This window comes from Stylophora pistillata, chromosome 3 (assembly GCF_964205215.1).
Source record: "Stylophora pistillata chromosome 3, jaStyPist1.2, whole genome shotgun sequence".
In the NCBI taxonomy this organism is placed as follows: domain Eukaryota; kingdom Metazoa; phylum Cnidaria; class Anthozoa; order Scleractinia; family Pocilloporidae; genus Stylophora; species Stylophora pistillata.
Window position 1 is genome coordinate 44,281,054 of NC_142521.1, and position 25,473 is coordinate 44,306,526.

The window sequence follows — 25,473 nt, forward strand, 5'->3', positions numbered from 1 at the left end:
CTGTTGCTTGGCGCAGCGCCATTTTCAGCAAGTTGAGATTCTGTCATTTTCAGCTCTATTGACGATTTTTTGCTTCCAGTTTGGTACGTAGACACCTTCTAATGTACCTCACGGCTAAATTGAGAAAATTTTTCGAATTAACTGTTCTTACACCGCGCCTGTTTTTTTTTTTGCTGACCGACTCGAACAAGGCGGGAAGTGCACTGACCACTTGAGCGGCTGGTGCTTTTTCACGTGACTTCGTAGTGCGTATGATGACGAGGCAGAGTCGCAAATCTTACTTTATGATTCGGAATGCATAAAAGTGTATTTTTTGCGTACAAAACCAGTATCTGTAGTAACATGATGGATGAAATCCGGCCGAATTTTGGCCCATGAAAACCTGGACGTTATCAACATGACAATTTGAAAACAACTGCTTAAAGCTTGTGGTTGGAGCTTGACAAACTGCTGCGTCGTGTTGTTCTGTGAATAAACAACGGTCGAATTTACAGCAGCGTGAGGATTTTCTGAACTGGTGGCTGCATAAGAGGAACTTGGCTGCGATGGTGTTCCATTCAATGCACCAGAGAGGATATCTGAACAAGCCCTTAGCTGTTCACTGGATGGACGAGTGTTGTAATTCCTCAGACTAGCTTCACTGCGATGACGAGAGATAGCCATTATGTGCCCCGATGGAACTTGCGCGTTGGACCACAGCGTGATTGCAGTGGCTCTGAGACTAGGTTTACACTAGAGGAAATTGTTCCGGATTCGTGATGAATCCGAAACGTTTTAGTACCGGATTCATTCTGCCGTCTACACGAAAGTGGACGAATCCGAAATAAAAACTTCCCGGTTTGGTCGTGTCTCCGGAGATTTTGAATCCGGAAATTAAAGTGGGAACTTTGAATCCGATAATTTTTGAATCCCGAAAGTTTTGTCGTGTAACCGCTTTTTTTCTCGAGTCCGGATATTATTTCCACCTGCAATCTTTTGAGTTTGCGGTGAAACCAAAATGGATCTGGTGCTAACATTGCTGGCGGTCTCCGGTTGCCTAATCTTGTTGCAGGTTCAGGCGATAAATTTTATCATGTGTACCGCAGTATTTCTGAAGAAACGCAAATTATTATTGCAAGGAGGTTTAACGTCAGCCACACTTAATCGCCGACGACGTAGACTGCTTGGCATCTGTCCAACTCAAATTTGCCTCAGTGGCATCTGGATCTACTCTAGCCTTTTTTGGGGGAGGCATTTTCACTTTGTCGATCGAACGACGAAACAACACTGGGCTTGATAACCATTCCATTTCGAATGTTCCCGGAGTTGTCATTGTGTGTAAACGGTCAGGAATGCGAATATCCTTTTAGTGTAAACGCCTACGAATCCGAATACTCCAGAATTGATGAATCCGGAAACATTTACGAATCCGGAAAACTCTCCTCTAGTGTAAACCTAGTCTCACACTATGGTTAGTGTAGATTCTCGAAAGAGACGCTAGTTTAGAAATTTCTTTCATCATTCCTTCAATTTGTTGACCCCCAGAGGCTTGTTGTCGTTCTAAACTTTAACTTAAGATTTCACGGCTCGCTTTGGGTGTTGAAAAAGTGCTTCGCAGGCAGGATTTAACTTCTGGATAGGTCAAGCTCTTTGTTGTTCATGTCGTGGAGGTTCTTGGTAACTTTTCTTTCACTACACCAAGCTATTAAAAAACGGCAACGAAAAAAAAATTTTATTTGTATTTTGGTGTTCATTTTCTAGAGAAAGTTATAGTTGTTGGTTAGAAACGTGTGTGTACTAGTTAACAATTGGTTCATGCTTTAGCGTACACGATCGAGTTATGGAGCACGCGGGAAGTTTGGAGAGCACGAAAGACGCGTAAGAGTTGCCCGAGGCGATACCCGAGGGCAACTCTAGCTTCTTGAGTGCTCTCCAAACTTCCCGCGTGCTCCATAACTCGATATTGCAGAGCTGAAAGCATGAATCAATTGTTTTAGAACATAGCCGGTGGAATTGTGCATCAAATCCGACGCGAAAAACGGACAACAATATCAGTTGAAGCAAATCGTGACGGCGCTGATGCCGAGTCTCCTTTTCCTTTGTTTTTCTCTTTTTCTGCCTCATTTAAGAAATCTAGCCCAAGGGAAAAGGTCCAAACATTGTCTTCGTTTTCGGACTAGTAGGCCGAGTTTCTGTTTGTATGCATTATAGTCACGAAGTATATTATTTTTCCCCGCGCTAACAATGGCCGCTCGCGGGAAAAAAAAAAATTCTGACGAAGTTGGATTTGCTGACGCTATCACCGTGCACTATCGGGATTTTGAGCACGCTTACGTATAATGAATATGATTGCGCGACTCTGCTAGCTATGTTCTAACCAGTTTTAAAATCATCCACTTTCCTTGACTGTTTTCGTTTTTTTTTTGGCAAGAAAGTTTAGCAAGTGTGCGTCCACTCTATTCGAGGTTTTCATTTGGTATTTATTATATTTTTGCAACGAAAAAACTCACCTTCAATAACTCGGTAAGCCCATTTGGTGGATTGTTTGGTTTTCTTTGGATACGGTGAATATATGAAGTTCATATATTTTGAACTGCGGTTATAGATACGAATGATGCACGATCCTCGCAGTAGAGAGCGCTATTTATGCAATAGCGAAAATCAGACCTGAAAAGAATCAGGCCTGTACGGGACTCGAACCACTGACCTCTGCGATACTAGTGCAGCGCTCTACCAATTGAGCTAACAAGCCAACTGGGAGCAAGCCGTTAAGTTGATTCGTAATAAACCCGTGATGATAAATCAGATACGGTGAACATATGAAGTTCATATATTTTGAACTGCGGTTATAGATACGAATGATGCACGATCCTCGCAGTAGAGAGCGCTATTCATGCAATAGCGAAAATCAGACCTGAAAAAAATCAGGCCTGTAAGGGACTCGAACCACTGACCTCTGCGATACTAGTGCAGCGCTCTACCAATTGAGCTAACAAGCCAACTGGGAGCAGGCCGTTAAGTTGATTCGTAATAAACCCGTGATGATAAATCAGATACGGTGAATATATGAGGTTCATATATTTTGAACTGCGGTTATAGATACGAATGATGCACGATCCTCGCAGTAGAGAGCGCTATTTATGCATTAGCGAAAATCAGACCTGAAAAAAATTATCAGGCCTGTACGGTACTCGAACCACTGACCTTTTTTTTTTCTATCAAACCGTCCATTTTCAATTTTCTTAACACCGAAGACATAGTCGACATGGTCGACATTTTGTGACTGGTGTACATACGTCATGTTTCAGTGCAAGCTGCGTTTTTCGTTTCTAAACTGAAATCATTTATTGATTTGAAAGTTACTACTTGTGGTCCCGTCAACTACCCCGGTATCGTTATCAAGTCTAGCCTAGGATATGCTCTCTAAGCAAGTTTAAGTAACTACAGGTGACTATTGCTAGGTTTTCATGTGCTTGGAGGCACGAATGCTTGGTCACGATATTGGAATATAAGTGGATCATGTCGAGCTCAACGGCACAAGTACTTTGAGTTTGTCTCGTGTACTACTCTGCAAGGAGAGCGTTTTTGTTAAATATATGGTCTTGTGATGCCACGTGCTCTCATTGCATTTATCCTCCAAAGCCTTCAAACAAACATGATACTCTACAGATTTAAAGAATAGATTCGCTTTAATAGTTTAGCTTGAAAAATGTTTAGACTGATCATTTTACCCTCGCTGACATAGCAGTCTTCCTCACGAACACTTGTAGATCGTGGCCAAGGTTCCAGATTGTTTTCAGCCGGTAGTGGCATTGCCGACTCAGGCATTTGACCATTCTAAGCTAGTATGTATGATTGAGACCGGCCAGTTAAGTGAATCATGTTTCATAGAAGACTCTAAAGGACACTTGAACTGAAGTTGATGAAGAACTAAATGCTATAATTCGGACGTAGCAGCTAAATGGATTAGAAGTCTGGGTATATAATCAAATTGCAACTTGACAATGAAAACCAGTTTGTAAAGTGCATTTGCGATGACCGATTGTGTCAGTTGATGTCTGAAAAGTAGTCAACTTTTTTGTCTCAAACCGTCGTGTAATTATCTTTGTTACCTCACAGTCTAGTGGAGGCGCGGTGGCCTCATGGTTAACGGTGGGCTCGACTCCGAATCGAGTGGTCCGGGTTCGAACCCCGGCCGGGACATTGTGTTGTGTTCTTACGCAAGACACTTTACTCTCACAGTGCCTCTCTCCACCCTGGTGTATAAATGGGTACCGGTAATTTAATGCTGGGGGTAACCCTCCGATGGACTGGCATCCCATCCAGGCGGGAGTAGAAATACTCCTAGTCGCTTCATGCTACAGAAACCGGAGTTTAAGCACCGGCCTAATGGGCCAATAAGGCTCGTAAACAGACTTTACCTTTACCTTACCTTACCTCTCAGTCGAAACTTCGAGAAGTTCGCAAAATTTTTCTGTTGCCAGGAAAAGTAGTTGGAGAGACTGGAGAGGAGTTCCTCTCACGAAGGACCTTGGCATATGGTTCTCAATAAAATGGCATTGGGGTGTAATTTCGCCTTACTGAGGCAGGACAACGTTTAATTGGTTGGGTCCCCGTAATTTGTGAAGCTTTTTAAAATAACGAATACATGTAAATAATCTATGTAAATCATGTGGAAATTCTTTCTAAGCATTTTTAGCTAAAATGGTTTGAAATCTGGATGTTTTAGACTATGATGACTTGTGTGGATACAAAAGTAACCAAAATGATTATTCTAAAACAACGAAAACATCGATGTGGCCTTGAATTACTGTAAAATATCGTAAAATATTGTAAAATAATGTAGAAGTCCGAGCTTTCGCCGCTCAACGGCATCATCAGGGATGCAAGGGATTCTGTAATCATGATTTTAACGCTTATGGAGAGACTGCTGCTAACTTGAGTTTTACCACTTGAGTCGAATAAAATTGCTTCAATTCGCCTTAAATCGCGTTAAGTCGTCCAAAGATACGGCGACTTAAAGACCTAGAGTAAGCCTGGTCACTAACGGGAATACCTAATTAATAACTCATTAAGATTGAACTTTAAGCGTAAGCGTGTGCCATAAAAAAAAAGGAAACGTTATAAAAAAGAGGAAAAAATTAAAAGGATAATAAAATCGAGAATTAAATTCCGTAGCCGCCTCGTAGCTCACAGTCTTTTTAACGCTATATTGACCACTTGTTGTGTTAAGGTCCCAGAATCACACACAGTCCTGAAAGTTTTTATAAAACAGGTTTTAAAAAAAAGTGTAAAAATCTGCTGAACAACTGAGTTGTTGATGTAAAGGATGTGAATCGACCACAGTATTAAGTTTCTTAATAATATACACGAAAAAATTTCTCAGTTCTGATTGGTTAAGATGAATGCAGTTTTCAGTTAATTCAGTGCAAAAGAGAGTTAATTCAGTGCAGAAGAGGGTTAATTAAGTGCAAAGAAAGAAACAACCCAGACATTCTGATTGGTCAGAATGATTGGTCAGTGTCAATGTGAAGGTCAAGGTCAAGGTCAATGTCACGGTCAATGTCACTTGCAGGGTTTGAATAAATTATTTTTGCACTTGATGCGCGCGCTTTTCTTCTGCGTAGTTATGAGAAGCTACCTCGTATTTTTTCATGTATATTATTAATAGATAATCAAACGATTTTCTCGTGCAATTTGGAATAAATAAGTACTTGTAAATTTTTTCAAAGACCACAAATTGCACTCGCCCTACGGGCTCATGCAATTTTGTTAGTCTTTGAAAAAATTTACTCGTGCTTATTTATTCCAAATTGCACTCTAAATCATGTAATTACCTATACAAAGCAGACATTTCGAGCTTTAGCCCTTCGTCATTCAAAACAAGAGGGCTATGAGCAACTCCACATCGACAAAGAACAGATATTAAACTATTATTTTTTTCTCAGTTCATGAGCGGGCGGTATTCTACGAATCCTGCAATCTGATTGGTTCCGAGCGCGGTCAGTATTCTCCCCATCCAGCCCGCACACGGCGGGCGGTATCCGTTTCGCTTGAGTAATTTCGCAGAACATCTCAAGCTTCGCTACAATTTTCACAAATATATCTCATTTTGCCAGCTGGGCAGAATTTCCGAGCGGCCTAGAAACGATTTGTTATTAAATAATCCTTCACCAAAAGTAACTCAGAAAGTTAAAACGAGAGGTAGTTACAGTTAACGATTACGTTAATCCATGTGACTCTTAATCGTTAATATCTGAATTCTTCAACACATTTCGTTCGTTTGTGAAACGTTGAGGGAAGTTTTGAGTTCTTCTATAAATACACTTTCGCCTATTCTTTGCAAGTCCCTTGAATTTGGACATTTCTACCGTAAATTTCACAACAGTAACCGAAGGAATTCGATAAGAAAAAGTCACATTAAATCCCCTTGTGTCTAGCTGGAAAGAGTCTCCATGACTTCAGCTTTTCGGTGGAAGAAAAACCGATTTACACACACCATTACAGAAACAAACAAGCAGACTGACAACTCCAAAGCACACATTCGCCTTCACTTACAATTTGACTTTCCGTGACATTTAAAACGGAATAGAGGTAAAAATCTTCGAATATTAATCGTCGTTGGAAGTAAACAATACTTTCCGAAAGATCTCCGAGTGTTTTTTTTTTACGAGAAGATCGTCGCATAGTCATTTAACTCGTGCGTGATTGTCCTACAAGTATTGTTGTTTATTCAAAGGCGTACGCTTTTTTCCTCTTCAATTTACAGGTGTCACATCATGACAGTTACTTATCAAAAAATGTTTTAAAGTTTGCTCGGAAGCTTTTTAAGTTACCTTTACAAAAAAAAAAATGTTTCAGTGAAAGCGTTCTCTTTAATTTTGATAACGTCTGTATTCTTTATCATCCACTCGCTAACAAATTGTTAAGTTTATGGAGGATTTTCCCGTAATTAAACCCGTAATTGTAGCCCTAAATCATTCGGGTTCTTATGGCAATCATTTTTTATGTGCTAGAAAAAATAAAAATGTTATTGACCAGCATAGGTCGGTCCGTATTGGGAAAAACTGTGCCCTCTGTCTTGAGTCCAAGACCTCGGGCACAGATTTTCCCAATACGGACCTCTGGCTGGTCAGTAACATATGTTTAATGAAGTAATTTTGAACTAATCAGGGAACAGAACTGTCTTGAACATTTTCATCTGGCACTCTTCTCCGACATCATGCCTAACTAAAGTAGAACTTGTTGGAACACAAACATGTCCAGGTGGATGCCATACCTCAAATCCGTTATTGTTCGTGACATTAATTCCGTTCCTATCGGCTAGCATGCCAACGTAAACATCGTCTAGTCGAAAATACGGAAAAGAAGAGAACGTGTCAACAAATGCACTTACAACGTCGTGAGATAAAATATATCCAAAGCCAGGACAAAAATCCGGATACCTTGTCTGGTTATATTCTTCGTAAGTTACTTTCCATTTACCTCCCCTAAAAGGAATATTATTTGTGTAGTGATTACCAGCGTAAAGCTTTTTCTTCGGCGTGCTGGGCGCACTCAAGAAGGAGAGAACTCTTGGGATATGAACGAACACGTCGTCGTCTAGCTTCAAAAGAAACGAGAAATTACAATAAGTTACTGCCCATTCGAAGCCCATTTGTATCTTTCGAGTTTGATTCCAGTAGTGTTCGTAATAGTTAGCTCGCACAAGGTCTTTGTGGGCTTCATCTTCTTTTAACAATGCGTCTGATACAGCTTCATCTCGTGTTTGAGCGACGAGAAAAACCGTTGTCCATCTTGGTTGAAAAGCTTTTTCGAAAGCCCAAGTCTTGCGAATAATATTTCTTCTTTTAAAATTAGCGGGAGCGGATGAGATAATCATAAGGAGATCGTACTGTTTCATACAAGATCTCTTGGTTATAAGAAACGTTCTATGCTTGATATGCGGCGAAATTAAAGTTGTTGTTAATGATTCTGTTGAGGTTGTCATGGTGGTTGTCGGTCTTTGTAATTCGATCTCTTGTTGCTTTGGATCGACTTCCTCTCCTGAAGCGTGAAGGTGGAAAAAATTCTTCCATGCATAGTGTAGCTGGAAAGATACACAAGTTGCCATCCCAAGGAATAACGCTAACAAAATCTTCTTAATCCGTTTTCGGACCATTTCACTGGAAAATAAAGTCACTCAAGTAGTTTGAGGCCTGGGTTTTATCTTGGTTTGAGACCCCCAGCAGAGTTTCAAGACTTAAAAAAATGGCGGCCATTCCCGAATGGTGCGATCGAAGGTTAGATCAGAGAGCCTTTACGCTTTTGGGAAGGCGAACATGGATTTATCTACCGTAATTTTTTTAGAAGACGTTGTTTTCGTGCAGATGTGAGGTCTACAGCTGAGGTGAGTGGTATTTTTGTGTTTCATTCAGCAAATTAGCTCTAATTTGCCGTAGCTTCCATAATGCTCTGAGGCGTAAATCCAAGTAACGAATGTTTCATTCAAGGAAAGCGCATTTTTTCGTTTACTAAATTATAGATTAGAAATGTTTTGGTATGTTTCGGAAATTTTCCATTCTGGTCAGTGTAGGATGAGGTGGAAATTGATAAACCGCGGAGTGAAAACTTACCCGTAGCGTAAATTTTGTTGTTTACCAAATTTAAATGCCTCAGCTCAATCCCGAGTTAGAAATTTAACGGTGATATATAGTACAACACTTTTGTGGGTAAATGTATTTATATGAGCTTCAACAAAGAGAGTTCATTACTCAATCTACAAGGCAAAAAGCTTTGCGTCAACAGTTGTGTTCTTATACATGTGTAGCGAAATTTAAAGTATACATATCTATGTTTTAGATTGAATCGATCTCAAGAGAGGTGACAAACTAAATTGGGATGTCGTCTTTAAACTTAGTTAACAATGACTGATTCGCCAGCCTGTGACGGATAACACAGACATTCTCAATCATACATGAACATGGCAAATAGGAATCTGACCATTACCTCTTAACTATGATTTTTACTTAAATTCTTATACAACTTCCACATTCATCAGTGCATGTTGTGCAACTTGTGAAATTAAAGCCATCTAAGTTATGGTAGTATTTTAAGCCAAGTAATGTAAACTGTTGCCTGAGACTTCTTTTCTAATTTCATGTTCACAGTGTATTTTTTTAAATCCATAGGGACAAGATAGCTCAACAGCACAGCTATTCTGCAGTCAAACATAAACTTTGACTCGCTTATGATGAAGGTGAGCAATTAGTAAATAAGTGTTAATTACTAGTGACAAATTTGCTCTCAATCTGAAGCTTTCGGTGGTAAAAATGATGGACAACAATCACTTTCAAGCGACTTATGACCTTTTTTAAATGAACTGACTAAATCATTTAAGGGAATAAAATTAGGTAAGAATGCTTGATCAAAATACTTTATAAATGTACTGTAATCATCTTCCAGGATTGTAGCAATTTCAGAGCAACTTTTTTCTTGTGAAGAGTACTTATTACCTCATCTGATAACTCACAGTCATTAGCATTGGGAAGCCAGTTATTCTGCATTAAGAAGGTTGCATCCCATACTTTTGTATCAGACTGTAGTTGCCTAGTGGCCTTCAGGACAAGAACTTGTATTTTTGCTAGGTGGTTTTCACACCTTTTGGCACAATATCTGGATTTGGGGTTGTGGTTTACGTTGTTGTGTAATTTTTCAGGCTGTATGACTTCAGGTGTTCTGCTTTGGGGCATTTTTTACCCTCCTTGTTGCTTCATCAATGGTTTCAAAACATTCTACCATTCTTTGCCTTTTCCTGGTTGCAAAATATGTTTGTTGAGCCAGGTGAAGGTTGACATGATTTTTTTTTTCAGGAATTTTCTACATTTTATTTTTAATTTTCTCTCTTCTTTACAGATTCTTTTTTTTTTTTGCCTCAACAGGTGAAACTTTCTTTGTTGACCCAGCCTCGGAAACCATGGACATTACTTCTCTAAAGGACTTTCCCAGTTGCTCCTTACATTCAGAGTTGAATTCCTTATATATCACTGACCCTACGTTTTTCACTTCTTTTTGTGTTGGTTTGAAGATTTTTTTTCCTGAAAGCTCTTTGGCTCAACTTTTTACTTCTGTGGATGCCTCGCTTCTGCTCGCCACACAACCTGTGCTTGTTTTGAAGAGGCTACTCTCTGCTGGTGTTGTTAAGAGACAGCATTTGCATTCTATTTAGTGCAAAGGTTTTTTACCCTGGGCAGTTTTCTTCCAGCTTTCCATAGAATATGCATTTAGATACTGTTGCATTTTTTCTGGTGGTGACCACTGTGAAATTTGGCTATCAATGGACTTATATTTCTTGAGAAAAAGACCTATTGATGTAATTATACTTTTTTGTAATTGTGCTTAATTTTTCTACCTGTAAGTATTTAGTGACCTTCCAAAGATTCATGGAAAGAAACACTTACTTTTGCTCACATGTAAATGGGGATATTCTTTGAAATGTTCCATTTAGAGCCGATATCTCTCTTCCAATTGCTGGCTTTTATACGCCTTTTCTGATTCATTGTCCTTTCTTGAAAAATTTTTTTGGGCAAGGGACTTAGTATTCCATAAATAAACATGAGTGAATCAATCCCTAGTCAATCCCCATGTCAATTTACATTTTGTTTCTATTTTCTCTTTCACTCAATATTTTTTTGCCTTTTTTTGTTATTTTGTATGACATGAAATTGGACAGATGCCTCCAACTGAGCCGACAGGAAATCAGTGCAAAGTGCACATGCAAATTATCTCTCCATCAAGATGGGGTGGGAGGGGAGAATTTGAAGTTTGAATAACCTTGTTTTTCACCCTTTTCTTGCTGCCAGGCCAGTTGAAATCCCTGTTCATTTCTTACCAACAGATTTTCATAAGACCTAAGAGCGGGGTTATAATTTTTAAACACATGGAGCACTAATATTTAACAATTATTCCATGAGCGCGCGTTGGATATGAGATGATAGATAGCCAACGAGGCGCGTAGCGCCGAGTTGGCTATAATCATCTCATATCCAACAAGCGCGAGTGGAATAATTGTTTTATTAAAAAAACACCCCCAAGATATTAGACAAATCTTCTCGACTTTATTTTGTAAGAAGAAACTGGATGTTACAATGTACAGATATTAGATTATGGTATATTGGCTCATATACCATAATGGCTGAGCCAATGAAAAGTCTTGAATTGCATTATCCAATGATCCAATTTTTAATAATAGCAGTTATTTCTCCCTTCCACCTCCCTCTTCCTGTGGCTCAATTTTGGTCCATGTTGTGGGTTGATTTTGCTGTCATGTGAAGAGAAAAATTAAAGCTGTTGTATATATGACTTCAAGGGAAACAACAACCCATGCAGTGGGTCCCACAGTACATCTCTTAATTTATTTTAGCATCTTTTATTTTCTTTCGGTCACGGACGTGGAAATTGCGAAAAAAGCAACAAACAATTTGAAGTAATATTATTGAAGCATTTCAGTATCTTACAATTACAGGAGATGAAAACATACAATACTAGAACAGTAAATAATAATTCGTTCGTTTTTTGGTTCGCTAAGCCAGCAGTTTTACTTTCCCATCAGATATTTGTCCGGTGATCGACCTGACGACTATAACCATCATATTTGATTTGCGCCTTCTTGGTCAGCGGTATATTGTGGTGGTCAAGTCTTGATCATTTATTATGATCGAAAAGAAACAAAATGGCTACTTCTTTCGTAGTTGAAAAAGGGGTAGTCAGAATGCTATCGCCGGTGCCGAAGTTTCCATTTCAAGCAGTTATTTTTAGCGAAATGGAAGAAGGTGTTGATAAACGTTATCTTCTCGTTTGGAATGAAGTGCCGAGTAGAGTTGATAACAATCTAAAGGCCATTAAGTTGAGAAAAGTTCCTTCTCAACTCCTAAAAATCTCTAATCTCTTTTTTAAGGAACGAAGGAAATTCATTCCAAATGTAGATGGCTAGCATTTTTTATTGAGTATTTTTCTCATTCATTGATCGGTAACGAGTGTGTGTAAATCTTACCAATTCCGATAAAAACCGCTTGAGTACCGTTTTGATCACGTGACCGTCGTCGTCGGTTTTGTTGCCATAAGGTAAAAGTTCGTATGGAAATCTATCGTCCCTGAAATTTTCAGCGAAATCGGCTGTTTATTTATGGAGATATGGCTGTTTATTTTGTTAAGGCAATTTAATCTCCTGACCCAGGCCTTAAACTACTTAAGTCACGCGAACAGATTACGAACGAAAACGAAACGGAAAGGCAATTATAAGCAAATCAAGAGACGACACCTGATGAAAATGATAACAACTCTATCAAAATCCACCAAATCCATATACTGCAGTGGAACCTCGATTTAACGAACCTCTATATAACGAAGTCCTCGGTATAACGAACGATACTTTAGTTTTTATCCCGGCTAAAGTAACAGTAGAATGTCACGATGTATGCCATGGAACCTCGATATAAACGAATCCTCGATATAAGGAACGAACTTCCTCAGTTCTGTAGTATGGTAGCCCTGTGTATTATGTGTACGTATGTCACGGGACTAGCACATGGAGAGAGATCCGCCATCTTGATTAAAAAGACCTGTCTTTCTGTTGACATTTATATTTGCCTCGTCTTGCTCCTTCCTATAATATTACAAGTCCCTTGGTACTTCACTAAATCGAGGTATGGGCGGCCTTCACCACCAAATATACAAGGATGTCAAATAGATCAGTAAATACAAAGATGGTTTAAGGATCAGCTGCAGGATAGCATAGCTAATAGAGGAATGGCATGGCCAAATTATAGACAGTCTAGGTTTCCTTTATGAAACAGAACATCCTAAACATAAATAGTTTAGCCAAATGACAAAAGGTCTAGTTGCCCATGTCGAGTTGGAACATAAAGTTGTGAAATGGCCGGACCAGCTAAATTGCGAATAGTCTAGCACTCATTTGTAATACAGTACACAAACGGTGTAGCTTTGCGTCAAATGACTCAGGGTAAAACGGATTAGCACAACGTACACACAAACGGTGTAGCTTTGGGTGAATTGGCTCAGCATAATGTCGAATGGTATAGCGTACACATAGGCGTACGGGCAATTTTTTGCTAGGTGGGGCGGTAAACCATTTGCCCAAAAATTTCTCGCAAGTTTCCCAAATTTTTACGAAACAGTCGTCATATGATACACTAACATAGGCGTACATATAAAACACGTTAAAAGAAATAGCTGTCTCTGCCATTTCGACGGCCAAATATACGATCCATGTCTTTCTCGGCTACAGAGTTGGCATATTCCCTTTCAGTGTTAATAAGTGCGATGTTACTAACACGTTGTTGCCCCATGGTGCTGCGGAGGTAGGTTTTCAATCTGCGCAGCCCACTGAATGATCTTTCTGCAGAACATGATGTAGCAGGTATCACTGCAAGGATATGTACCACACTAGAAAACTCTGGGAACATATCAAATAGATCATTCTCGTGCATTGCCTGCAACATTTCTGAAACAGTCATGTAGCCTAATCCACGTACACGACGAGAACTCGCGTACATTTTCTGCTCGGCCTCCAGAATCTCCCCGTCGATTTTGTAAAATTTAGCAACTCGGGAGAAGCTTTCTTTATCTGGTGTTTCACTCTGACAGATATTTCCCAAATCACAGAGTATTTCCTGGTCATTTCCGCTAAACCTGAGCTCAAGCTCGGACAGCACCTTGTCGATGAACGCATAGTAAGTGTTTATATGATGGTGCGATTCCGGTGTCTGCGTTTGTCTTTGCGCGTGTTCACCTACAAGGGCTTGAAGGCGGCGGGACGGCGTTTGTCTGGGTGCCCTGGTTTCTCGTAGTTCAAACTGAGAATTGGTCAGCCAATTCTTCATTTTCAGACCCGCTGCTGATGTTAACTGCCATACGCTTTTGAAACTTTCTTCACTCCGACACTGGCGTAGGATCTGAATTGTCAAGTCGGCATTTCTACGAGCGGAGATGACGTCGACCGTCTTCCCCTGAAGATATCGGCACAGACTGTTAGTGTTCCTCAGGATTACTTTCAGTACACACAGTCCAAAGACAAAGTCTAAGTCGCAAATGGCGTTCAATAAGGCTCTGCTCTCAGAGTAGGTTTTTGGATCTTTGTCTGAAGACAGTGTGAGCAGGGCTTTTACAATCCGTTCCATTTGCCAGTGTACGGCCTTTGTGGTTTTCTACCGGTATGACCATCGCGTGGTACTTAATGACTTCAGCGTCAGTTTTAGATCCTCACCTTGTACTGCTGTGTCACTAAACAAGGCGTGTCGTTTGGGACTCCCTTCTAAAAAGTTGTACAGAGCCTGAATAGTTCCCAGAGCGTTTCGTAATGGTTCAATCTGTGTCATAGTATCCTAAAGGGCGAGGCTGAGCACATGTCCGTAACAGTGGACGTGGATACCGAGCGGAGAGCACTCTTCCATTCTTGTCGAGAGTTGCTTGTGTACACCGTCCATATTAGCCGCTCCATCGAATGCTTTACCAGCAGTGTTCTTGAGATCAAGATTGAGTTCAGTGATAGCAGATTTCACCAGTTCATACAGTAATTCGCCTTCGGTTGATTTTGTGGAGTAGAAACCAATGAATGCTTCTTTCTTCGTTCCATTCAGTGCAAAACTAAGGCAGAGTGAAACTTGTTCTGTTCTGCTAATGTCTGATACCATCCACTGGTTCGCACATCATTTGTGATACGCTCGCGAATGAGGTCGGCGATAATTTGTAGCAGTTCATTTTGTATCACGGGAGAGGTCCACTGTGCATGCTTCTGAAGCTGGCTTTCAAGTTTATCTTTCAGCCAAGCTATGTCCCTGCACCGCAAGTGAATTAGTTCCAGGAAATTGCCTCTATTTACATCACTGCCATTACTCAAACTATCACGTTGTTCATCGTGGCCCCGTTGGGCGATGTTCTGTTGGGCCGTGAACCATTCTGTTGGACGATTTTCCTTCACATATTGTTTGTGTGAGTCCTGGAGTTTGCTCAGTATTGAAGTATATTTCTTTTTATTTGCTCCGCTATCAATCCATGTCGCCATGGCCGTTTGATGGTTCTCACTCTTGTGGTGTTTAGTGAGACGCTCTATCTTCTTCGAATTTTCAAATGTGAAATCGTGGGCATTTAAGTATTTCTGGCATGGGTAGCAGCACGCTGTATTTGTTTGACAGTTGTAGCTCAGCCATGGATAACGTTTGTACCAGGCTGGATTGAAATCTCTAGAAGATTCACTGCCGAATTTTTTTGGGTCGTAGCACTTCAAGATAGGTTGCTGAGGGCCCTCGTCTATATCACCGAACTTTTGGCAAGTACCACTATATACATTTGTATCCAAAGAAGAATTGTGCGCACCATCTACGATATCTGACTTATCTGGGGCACCACTATCCATGATAACTGACTTCTGTGACTTTTCCAGAACACTGTTATCTATGACAACTGAAATGGACAAATCCCGATCAGCACTATGCACGATTTCAAAGGACGTGGTAAAGCCAGTTGAATTCACACGAGACAGTGGTTGCCGGGCACGTGACTCAGATCCTCTGAGAGTCTCCAGTGGATAATCTACAATATGATTCTAGAAAGTTATGCCGAAATTGACTCTAATTAATTCGCGACTGGAAACTCCCCACATTAGCTAGTGCAGTGTAGCAGAGTGCCCAACAGCAAAATTACAAATATATATATCAACATATGATCCCCTTCAAAAATAACCAGAAAGTGATCCAGTGCTTGGCAACCACTGTCCCGTGTGAATTTAACTGGCTTTACAACGTAGACTCGATTACCAGCCACTGTTCGGGAAAATGAGCCCGCACTCATCCCCCCGAAGGGGAAGATCAAAGACCGGACCCGGGAGACGGTGGAAATCGATCCTATTTACAACGCTGACTTCAGGTTGAAACAGAAAATATCTCTTCGAGAAAAAATGCACAGACACATGCAAGCTTCTTTAAAAACTAGCTTTGCCCAAATTTCTCGTGCTGCCCAAAAAATCTGAGTTTCCCAAAGTTTGGGGGGGCAGCAGCCCCCCGCCACCCCGGCCCGTACGCTTATGCTCCTCAGTTATTTTAAGATCTTGAGTGTTGATCCGGCCTGGGCTTGAGCCCTCGACCTCCTGTACAACAGTCCGGCGCTCAACCAATTGAGCTAACCGGGAGGCGGTTAGCTCAATTTGTAATATCCAGGAGCCACACGACAAGAAAGAATTAGCCCAAGTGAACATTTGTTTACCACACAGTTGTACATTTTTAAGTGTTAGAAAATAAACTGTCTCCGCTGCGATAATGCGTTTGGCGTTATTTTCTTTAAAACAATGTATAATAAAACAAGTATTGGATTCGGTTTTTGTGATATCAGGAATAATCAAGGTCTTGGTTAGTTTCATCAGCCTCAGCCTTCGGCTTCGGCTGATAACACGAGTCTGCCTTTTGGTCGAGCGTCGAGGGTGGAGTGTTACATGGCGAGAGTAAGGGAAATACGTCAAGGGGCCAGAATCTTCAAAAAGTGCGACTACAAATGTCAATTCTCCTGCGTGCTATCGTGAAATGCCTTTGTTTCTAATTTAGAGTGGGACCTCGCCACAAGGCTACAAAATTTCCGGCCTTTTCCTCCGATCGACGGATGAAATTATTCCGCCATTTTGCATCACCCAAGGTGATGCGAAAACAGAAACAACACTGTGACTCAGCAAATACAGGTTCATACGTGCTCATTTCCATATACTGTTCTGTTGTTTGGCGAAGTGTACAAGTCTATTACTTGAAAGTATTTGATTTTCTCGGAAAAATTGCGTTGTTTGTATTCTCGGAACATGCCTTGTTTGAATAAAGTTCTCGTTTGGTTAAAGTTCGAGTTTTATCAATTAATGCTTGTAGTCTTCGAAGTACCTCAAAACGTCTTGAATTCCAGAAAATTATTGATCAATATAAACCATCAATCATTAATGTCAATGAAACACATCTTGACGATTCTATCTACTCAAATGAAATTGTTGATAAGGGGTATACGATCTTCAGAAAAGACAGGAACATGCATGGTGGAGGAGTACTATCAGCTTTTTCATCTGATCTAATAGTCTCCCAAGAGCATGAATTATCTGGCAATTATGAAGGGATCTAGTCCAAATTGAAAATTGCTGGTATGAAGCCTCTCTATATTGGCTCAATTTATCGACCACCGGATTCAGATATCACTCATTGGAGGCATTAGATTATGCTTTGTGTCATCTATCTGAAAAATCTCGTCCAACCTTACCCAATGATTTGTTGACCGGTGATTTCATCTTTCCTGGTATTTCGTGGTCTGATGATAATTATCTTATACAATCCAGCTCATCATATGGTCTTAAGGTAAACAACAAGGCTGGACATTATCAACGATCACTCTTTGACTCAACAAGGGGTGACAATATCCTTGATTTAGTCTGTTCCACTGATCCAGATATGATATCCAATGTCAAAATTGAATGTGGAATGAGTGACCATGACATTGTTGTCTTTGACGTAAAACTGAAGCCAGCACTCAATAAAAAGAAGCCAAGAAGAGTCTTCATGTTTAAAAATGGGAACATGTCAGCAGTCAGAAATGACTTGAAGAAACATCTTGATGAATATCTTGCGTCTAAAGCCACTTCTAAGACGGTAACTGAAAATTACCAATTTTTTAAGGACAGTTAATGACACTATCAAAAAGCATATTCCACAAAAGACTCTTGGTGGTAGATGGAATCTGCCCTGGTTAACCAATACTATTAGACGACTGATCAGGAAGAAAAAGAGGCTATACAATAAAGCTAAGAGATCTGGGAATACTTCTGATTGGAAAAATTTTAAAGATCTAAGGAAACTTATCAAGAAAAAACTTGCTGATGCACATGATGATTATGTTTCTGAGCCTCTGTCATTTACTGAGGAACCTTCAGGTAAACCAAAAGCTACAAAACGTTTTTGGTCTTATCTAAGATAAAAAAAATCACATGATACTGGAGTCGCACCAAGGCAATCAGAACTTTGGGTTTCTTAAAAAGGAATCTTGGAAAATTTCCTGAATCTATTAAAAAACTGTCATATAAATCCTTAGTTCAACCGCATCTCGAGTATGCAAGCACAGTCTGGGACCCCTGGAAGGAGAAACACGTAAATCAAATTGAAGCTGTTCAAAGATCTTCACGTTTTGTAAAAATTTGTCGAGAGCGTAAACCAGGTACTGTATCAAATCTTCTAAATGATTTGGACTGGCCTCCATTACAGAAAAGAAGAAAGTCTGCACGTTTAACCATGTTCTACAAGATTCTCCATGGCGAAGTCCGGATGGAACTCCCAAATTATATCAAGAGGAAAAACCGTCAGTTAAGATCATATCATAAGGATAAATTCATAGAAATAAAACGGAACACTGAAACTTATAAGAATTCATTTTATTGTAGAACAATCAAAGACTGAAACTCCTTACCAAATAGTGTTTTAGGAATTGATAAATTAATTAATTTTAAAGATGCAATTAGAGGAATTTAACCTTTGACATATATATATATATATATCATTTATATTTACTTTTTATAACTCATTTTGTTAATTATTATTGTTATTTTATGTCTTGCATGATGCCCCCCTTTGCAAGACTAAAAAATGGAGATGAAACTTAATAAATGTAGATGAAAGTTTTCCTATATGGGAAACGTGAAATTTTCCTGGATTTGCGATCTTCGACTGATATTACCCAACGCGTATTCAAAACACTTTTAGGATATGTAAAATGTTTACATTTTCGAGACTAAATAGAGAATAAAAATTATGAATGTTGATGAGAATTGTGTTGGGCTCTAGCTATCGGGCTCTAGCTATCGGGCTCTAGCTATTGGGCTCTAGCTATCGGGCTCTAGCTATCGGGCTCTAGGTATCGGGCTCTAGCTATCGGGCTCTAGCTATCGGGCTCTAGCTATCGGGCTCTAGGTATCAGGCTCTAGCTATCGGGCTCTAGCTATCGGGCTCTAGCTATCGGGCTCTGGCTATCGGGCTCTAGCTATCGGGCTCTAGCTACCGGGCTCTAGCTATCGGGCTCTAGTTATCGGGCTTTAGTTATCGGGCTTTAGTTATCGGGCTTTATTTATCTGGCTTTATTTATCTGGCTACCATGTCTCCTTCTCTGCCGATCAGCAAAAAAAGGGCCACTTCCACCTGATGTGGAACCGGACTGGTAGCTTTTAAGTTCAACTTCAAGCAACAAAGAATCTCGTGTGTCCGCTTGGCATGCATCTAGCAGTGATAAATTGGGGCGGTCTCTGTGCACCCAACCAGCGTGGATCACCTCTGCTTGATTCATCTGTGGTGCATCTTGAACAGAAAATGCGCGAAAAATGAACCCACGTCTGTCGTGCCACCAAGAAACCCAATCTACTAAGAAATCTCTTTCTTCTTTTGCGCTGACGAATTGGTGTACGAGTCCTTTTGCAGCTTCATAACCTTCCACGGTCGTACTGTGCAATGGTCTATCGCAAAGTCCCTTAAACTCTTCCGCACTATCAGGGTCTAGTTTTTGTGCTTTTTTGTTGCGATGGTCCTTGAAGTGGAACTCACACGATTTCATTAGGCCTGCATTGCCATAAACCCTCGTAATACCTGCTAGGTTAGCAACCGCCATATCGTTGCACCAACCGATTGGATTGAATTTTATTCAATCAATCAATCAATCAACTTTATTTAACGAGGGTAACACGGGACAGTGCTTCAACTGAGTAACTAGTGGCCCTCAAACTAAATTTATAAAACAAAGTTAAGTAACAAAATACATGTCGTACATGTCGTAAAGAAATGAAGTACAAGTGTATTTATTACACGACTCGAGAAGTCAGAGGGCCAATAACAAAAATCAACCAATCAAAATGCTCTATTGCCGGTCAATATTCTCTCAATATTGGACCGGGTACTGTCCCGAATGGTCCCGAATGATACCGCACCTGTGCCCTTTTGAACTTCAGTCGTGTAATAAGTCTCTTATTAACCAAGCTTGCTCGGGAACGTACTGGAAGAATATCGGCCCTCGGTCTTTTTTGTACGGACCTCGCTGCGCACGGTCCGTACTGTCAAGACCTCGGGCCGATATTCTCCCAGTACGGCCCTCGCGCTTGGTTAATAAGATATATGTATGAATAGGAATAACAATAGTAAAAATTATATTACACTTATAAAAATATTCTCATAATGAATATCTACAAACTATAATTACAATAAGAATACTGCTGGGATAGGTCGAGCGAGAGGAAGGTTATGAAATGTTGGATTAGCATAAAACGATGAATAAAATGAAGTTTCAGTTGCGCTAAAATGATCAACGTTATTGTATCTGGTTAAAAATGTCTATAAATGGCCTTTCTAGATGAGGTTACACATGTTACTTTCTTAAGGTTAATGGGCAGAGAGTTCCAGAGCCTGGTTGCGGACACGCTAAAAGTTCTCCCGCCCTCAGATACACGATTATATCTGAGGCAGACGAGGTTTAAGGCACCTTATTACACGACTCGGGAAGTCAGAGGGCCAATAACTAAAATCAACCAATCAAAATGCTCTATTGCCGGTCAATATTCTCTCAGTATTGGACCGGGCACTATCCCGAATGGTCTCGAATGATACCGCACTTGTGTCCCTTTGAACTTCAGTCGTGTAATAAATCTCTTATTAACCAAGCTTGCTCGCGACCGTACTGGAAGAACATCGGCCCTCGGTCTTTTTTGTACGGACCTCGCAGCGCTCGGTCCGTACTGTCAAGACCTCGGGCCGATATTCTCCCAGTGCGGCCCTCGCGCTTGGTAAATAAGATATATATCCCGCCCACTGCGTGTGTGTGTGTTTATTAAAGGATCATTTGCCACTTTTCCCAGCGCCTCGTTAAAAAGCGTCCGAAACAATTCTACATTTGTTGTATCTTCTCTCTCTGTTTCCATGATCGCCAGAGGGATCTGCTTCCGTAACAATGGATGATATACTGATGCAGTTAAGGTTATAAAACCCCTGCAACGTTTTCGCTTTCCGTCAAAAAACAGAATTCGTTTTTCATAAAGTTCTGGCCGTCTTTGTCCATGCTTAAAGCAATTTTTGCTTTTGTAGAACTAGTTTTGAAGACAAAAGAGGGCTTGTCGGGATATCCTCTTCTGTCGTTTACCTTATAGATATATAACAAATCCCGTTTATCAAAATACTCTTTGAACGAGACGACGGCCTCAAAGTTATGGCCAAACGGCTCAATTTCTCTTAACCTTCTGCTTTATATTAGACATACGTTTTTTGTCGATGATGGCAGCGGCTTCTTTCTCAACCTCGTCCCAGTCCATTTCTCGCTGAAAGGCGGAAAGAACAAAGGTAGACTGTATTTCACAAGGCTTTATATTTGGGTTGTCCCTTATCAGTTGTTCGACAGTCTTGATGTCTTTTTTTTCTGTATCGAGGTAACAGGACATGTGTGTTCCCCAATGTGATAGACGGTAACCTTATTTTTCCCGTAACTAAGGTACCGACGTGCAGCGCAAGTGCAGCGCCGTCACTGCCGCATCCTTTGCACACCTGTTTCCCGTAAAGCTTTTTTTCGAACTGAGTGGTGTTGGTTACCCCGAACTGCATCTTAAATGGACAGTGTTCCTTGGTGCACTTAACGGAACCTTTACAGTCCGAAAATCGTGTGCGAGTATGCCCCCTCCAGAAAGTAGGGCAGGTTTTCTTCCATTTTCTTCCGTCTTGAAGCAATTCAAGTTTATCGGGTACGAATCCCTTAATCTCGTAAATGGTTAAGCCGTCGATTCCGACTGGCAACCGTCCCACTGATTGCTTCTCGACATTGTCCCATGTATCAAGGGATATCTTGCGCTGTTTCTTCTTCGTTTTATTATTTTTATCGTCTTGGGAAGACGACGAACCTTCCTAAAGAGATTTCACGTCACTCTCCAACTCACTCTTTTCCATTGTCCTTGCCTTCGATTTCCTGGAAAAAGAGATCCATTTTAAAACACTAATTAAAAAAGTGATGCGAATAAATATAAAGACAGACAAAATTCCCCAGTGTTTTAAACCTTTTTATCCGTTTAATTAAGGATACAAAAAATCAAAATATCAATACAAAATATCAATACAAATTCACGCTGATCCCTATCAGGGCGTAAAGGGTTCTGTGCGTGATTTAAAATGAAAAACAACATTCAGATTATGAGACCATGAAGTAAGAATCCCCCAGAGCAGGTATTTTAGATGTTTTAAGATCTAAAAAATATCTTAAACTTTTAAAAAAGTTTTGGTACATGTAAACAAATTACTCGACTTGAGATCCTTTTGCCTAAGAATTATCAAGCATAGAGCAAGTTCAGTATTAGTATTCCATAATACCAACTTAACACCCAGTTCTGGTTGCAATTTATATTATTACGACAGACTTTAATTGTTTTACCTTCGAATGAAGAAAGTAGTGGCTTGGTTCAATTGATCGTCGGTGTCAATGTCAGTGTAAAGGACTTCATGAACGTCTTTCCCACGAGTTGCACCAGAACTGAGAGTGTTTTTAACAAAGGGACCAGCAAATCAACTTCAGTTGAGGAATAAATGAGCTCAGTTGTCAATTAAATGCTAAGAATTTAGAAATAAAAACAAGGGTAACATTTCAACACTTTCCTGTGGTCACAGCCACTGGCTTATTCGTTCAAAATCACGAAGAATGGAACTTTCAGATAATAAAAAGCCTAACAACTCTTCGGTATTCATTCGGTGTTTGGTGTGTGTATGGTTTATTGGGAAATCCTCAGGAAACCTTCGGCATATAATCGGGGATTTTCTTAAATGGAAAGATCGAAAATGTCTTGTTTGTATTCTAAGCAAACTTTTCTCGGAAAGGACGACGCGAGAAATTCGAAATTTCAAATCTCAAGCGTCATTCTCGCAAAAAGCCTGAGTAACGAATCGAATTGGCTACGCTCGTACAGTGTTATAAATATTAAAAAATCTTCTCGTGGATATTTGTACCAAATTGCACGCCGTGTGATTACCTATACTAAATTCATTTAATTTTAACTGGCATTTTCGCACAATTTGGCCTCTAAATTTTCGATCCATAGCCTCCTAACTTTGTCCCCTTCCCCCCTGCATTAAAACAAAAAAAGATTACACTCACCTGCTCGCTTTTTTGTTTTTCTTCTTTGGTGGTGAATCCATAATGTCAGTCACATCGATTGGTTTTTGTGACATCTAGGATAATAAAAAATTCAAGGATATTTAGCACTTATTCCCTTACATTGGATATGAGGTGAGGTGTGGTGGTAGCGTTCGTTGTGGAAAAAAAAGCTTAATTCCCGGTTTTTGCAGTGGATGGGAGGAAGGGGAGTTTATTTGGAAGAATTATATGGTTCTCCGCATTTACTTGGTAGGGATCAAATGTACTTGGCAAGTGAGGAACTCCTGATTCACCTTCTTCCCATATTTCCTGCTTCACTTGTGTATCATTTTTCTGCCGCACAACCATAAAAAATTCATCGGAAGCGCTTTCAATTTAGCCTGTTCAAGGCATTAAGATTGTGGGAAATAGTGAAAAAGCCCTGCGCAACTAAAAAATCGCGCGCGAGCAAACAAAATCAGACTTCCCTTTGCTTCCCGTGTCTCGCTCACTCTAAAGAAGGGAGTAAAGTAACGACCATAAAAATATTATTTTCCGTTCTTGCTGAACCTAAGTTTTTACATGCTCATTACTGAATGTTTTAGCTTACCTTCCCACGGCCACGTGCATGGTTAAATCCAGGGGTTGTCTTATCTAGGCTGTCTTCAGATTCACTCTTACATCTCTAAAATTAAGATTGATAAGGGTGACTAAGCTTTTTTCTCCAGGTTTTACTCGAATCGTCAGCAAAAAATATAATGAACGGCAATGAACATAAATCTACTTACCAGCGGAACGTCATTAAACGACGTCTCCAAGGAAACCCGCGTGGCTTCCTCGAAATCTTGCTTTTGTTAACGATACTAAAAGTCATTGTCCAGAGGCGCAGATATTCCTTGCACGACTTCTGAATACGTTAGGGCACGTGCACCACTACTGGTGCCGGGCTCAGGTGAGTTTTCCGACGAAAACATTTGTAAAATAACCTAAGGTCAAGTAGAAGACACACTTCCAAAGCAGGATTTGTATAAAGGTTAGTAAACTTAAACCTTTCATATGATTTCCATGTGTGATTGTCAGAATGGAAAGAATACAATTGTTAACTACTCGGTTCTGTAAAAACAAAGTTCTTTAATCGCGCACACACTAATCCAAGTAATGATCATGTAGAGCCAAAATTCACGAGTTTTATACCTGCTAGCATTTTTGCATAATTCATATTACGGTCACACTACAATGTTCACTAATTAGCAACGATTCTATAGGCGGATTCATGCTGACGTCATTGTTTACATTTTTGCTCATTTGCATACGGCTTTGCGTAAAGAAGGAAGCATGTTAGAGACAAATTGACTTCAGGCAGCTAAAGAGCTAGAAAACCTTAGTACATGGTGAAAATTTTAGCTCCTTGGGTGTAATATTCCAGGAGAGATAGTCCATCAAAAACTGCAAAATTTCTGGGTGGCAAAAGCGCTAATCAGCTCATACATTCTATGTAAAATATTAAGTTTTTAAACCCGTGTTGCACGAAAAGTATTCAATGCATCAGGCTCGTATTCATTGGCCGAGTTTATCGTATTTTGACGTTTCGATAATCAGAACTGATTTATTTTCAGCTCCATCAGAAACTGAATTGCTTATGGTAATGAGGCAAATACTGTAAACAAAGATTCCCCTATTGCGATAAAACGTAAATGACGGCGTGAATTGCTGACCACCCCGCGGTCAGGGGCGAATCCAAGAATTTTGGATTAGGGGGTCCAAGCTTTGGTTCACAAAGGACTCTTGGACTCTTTTGAGGCAAATTGAAGTCTCAAAGTTGTAAGCGTCAGAACTGCTGGGGGGGGGGGGTTCCAGACCTCCCCAACCCTCCCCCTGGATCCGCTATTGGCTTTGCGCCATGCGGTGGCAGGAAGAAAATGTGATTTTCGTCTGATTTTAACGGCTCGAGGGCACGCATTAAAGGCTCTCAAACTGTGCAGTCTATAATTTACAACAGTCGGGTGTTTTGCTCAATTTTACAGAATAATTTCGTTTTTCGCTCTCCGAAAATGGTAGAGTAATAAGCGCCTTCTTTGAGATTTATCAACATTAGTCAAGGCACAATGTGGTCGGTTTTCCAGGTATGCCCTACCTTGACAACAAAGGCTTTTACCGGAAAACCGCTGCCGGATCGACACCAGAGTTCTCTTTTCCAGAGATGTTTCTCCCGCACGAACATGGTAGTCTGCTTACGAAAGTTGTAATTTTGAAATAATATTCTCAATCTAACAAGAATTGTTGGGTAAAGGTACAGCATTCGGTACAAAACGTGGACCCCCTACCCCTCTGGACCCCCGTGAG

The 25,473-nt window shown here is 40.3% G+C and overlaps 2 protein-coding genes, 2 long non-coding RNA genes and 2 pseudogenes across 4 annotated transcripts; 2 read left to right on the plus strand and 4 right to left on the minus strand.

Annotated features, from left to right (window-relative positions):
- Positions 1 to 6,834: 6,834 nt before the first annotated feature.
- Positions 6,835 to 8,158, minus strand: LOC148736291 (beta-1,3-galactosyltransferase 5-like). Its single transcript, XM_088754780.1, has one exon. The coding sequence runs from the start codon at positions 8,138 to 8,140 to the stop codon at positions 7,145 to 7,147; it is 996 nt and encodes a 331-aa protein (XP_088610906.1). The 5' UTR covers positions 8,141 to 8,158; the 3' UTR covers positions 6,835 to 7,144.
- A 55-nt stretch (positions 8,159 to 8,213) lies between these two features.
- LOC148736292 (uncharacterized) lies at positions 8,214 to 10,608 on the plus strand. Its single transcript, XR_015999161.1, has 3 exons — positions 8,214 to 8,368; positions 9,150 to 9,217; positions 9,900 to 10,608. It is a non-coding gene; the product is annotated as an uncharacterized LOC148736292 (long non-coding RNA).
- Positions 10,609 to 13,196: 2,588 nt separating this feature from the next.
- Positions 13,197 to 14,156, minus strand: LOC148736293 (zinc finger MYM-type protein 1-like). Its single transcript, XM_088753058.1, has one exon. It carries the CDS (start codon positions 14,154 to 14,156, stop codon positions 13,197 to 13,199), a length of 960 nt encoding a protein of 319 aa, XP_088609184.1.
- Positions 14,157 to 17,447: 3,291 nt separating this feature from the next.
- LOC148736294 (uncharacterized) lies at positions 17,448 to 18,550 on the plus strand (annotated as a pseudogene).
- A 2,055-nt stretch (positions 18,551 to 20,605) lies between these two features.
- LOC148736295 (uncharacterized) lies at positions 20,606 to 21,914 on the minus strand (annotated as a pseudogene).
- LOC148736296 (uncharacterized) lies at positions 21,859 to 23,221 on the minus strand. The gene is made up of 3 exons (XR_015999159.1): positions 23,152 to 23,221; positions 22,435 to 22,533; positions 21,859 to 21,975 (listed from the first exon to the last, which is right to left on the minus strand). It is a non-coding gene; the product is annotated as an uncharacterized LOC148736296 (long non-coding RNA).
- Between the last annotated feature and the right edge of the window lie 2,252 nt (positions 23,222 to 25,473).

Bases quoted from the DNA above. Each gene is read 5' to 3' on its own strand.
- LOC148736291 (XM_088754780.1), bottom strand. From the start codon at position 8,140: ATGGTCCGAAAACGGATTAAGAAGATTTTGTTAGCGTTATTCCTTGGG.
- LOC148736293 (XM_088753058.1), bottom strand. From the start codon at position 14,156: ATGGAACGGATTGTAAAAGCCCTGCTCACACTGTCTTCAGACAAAGAT.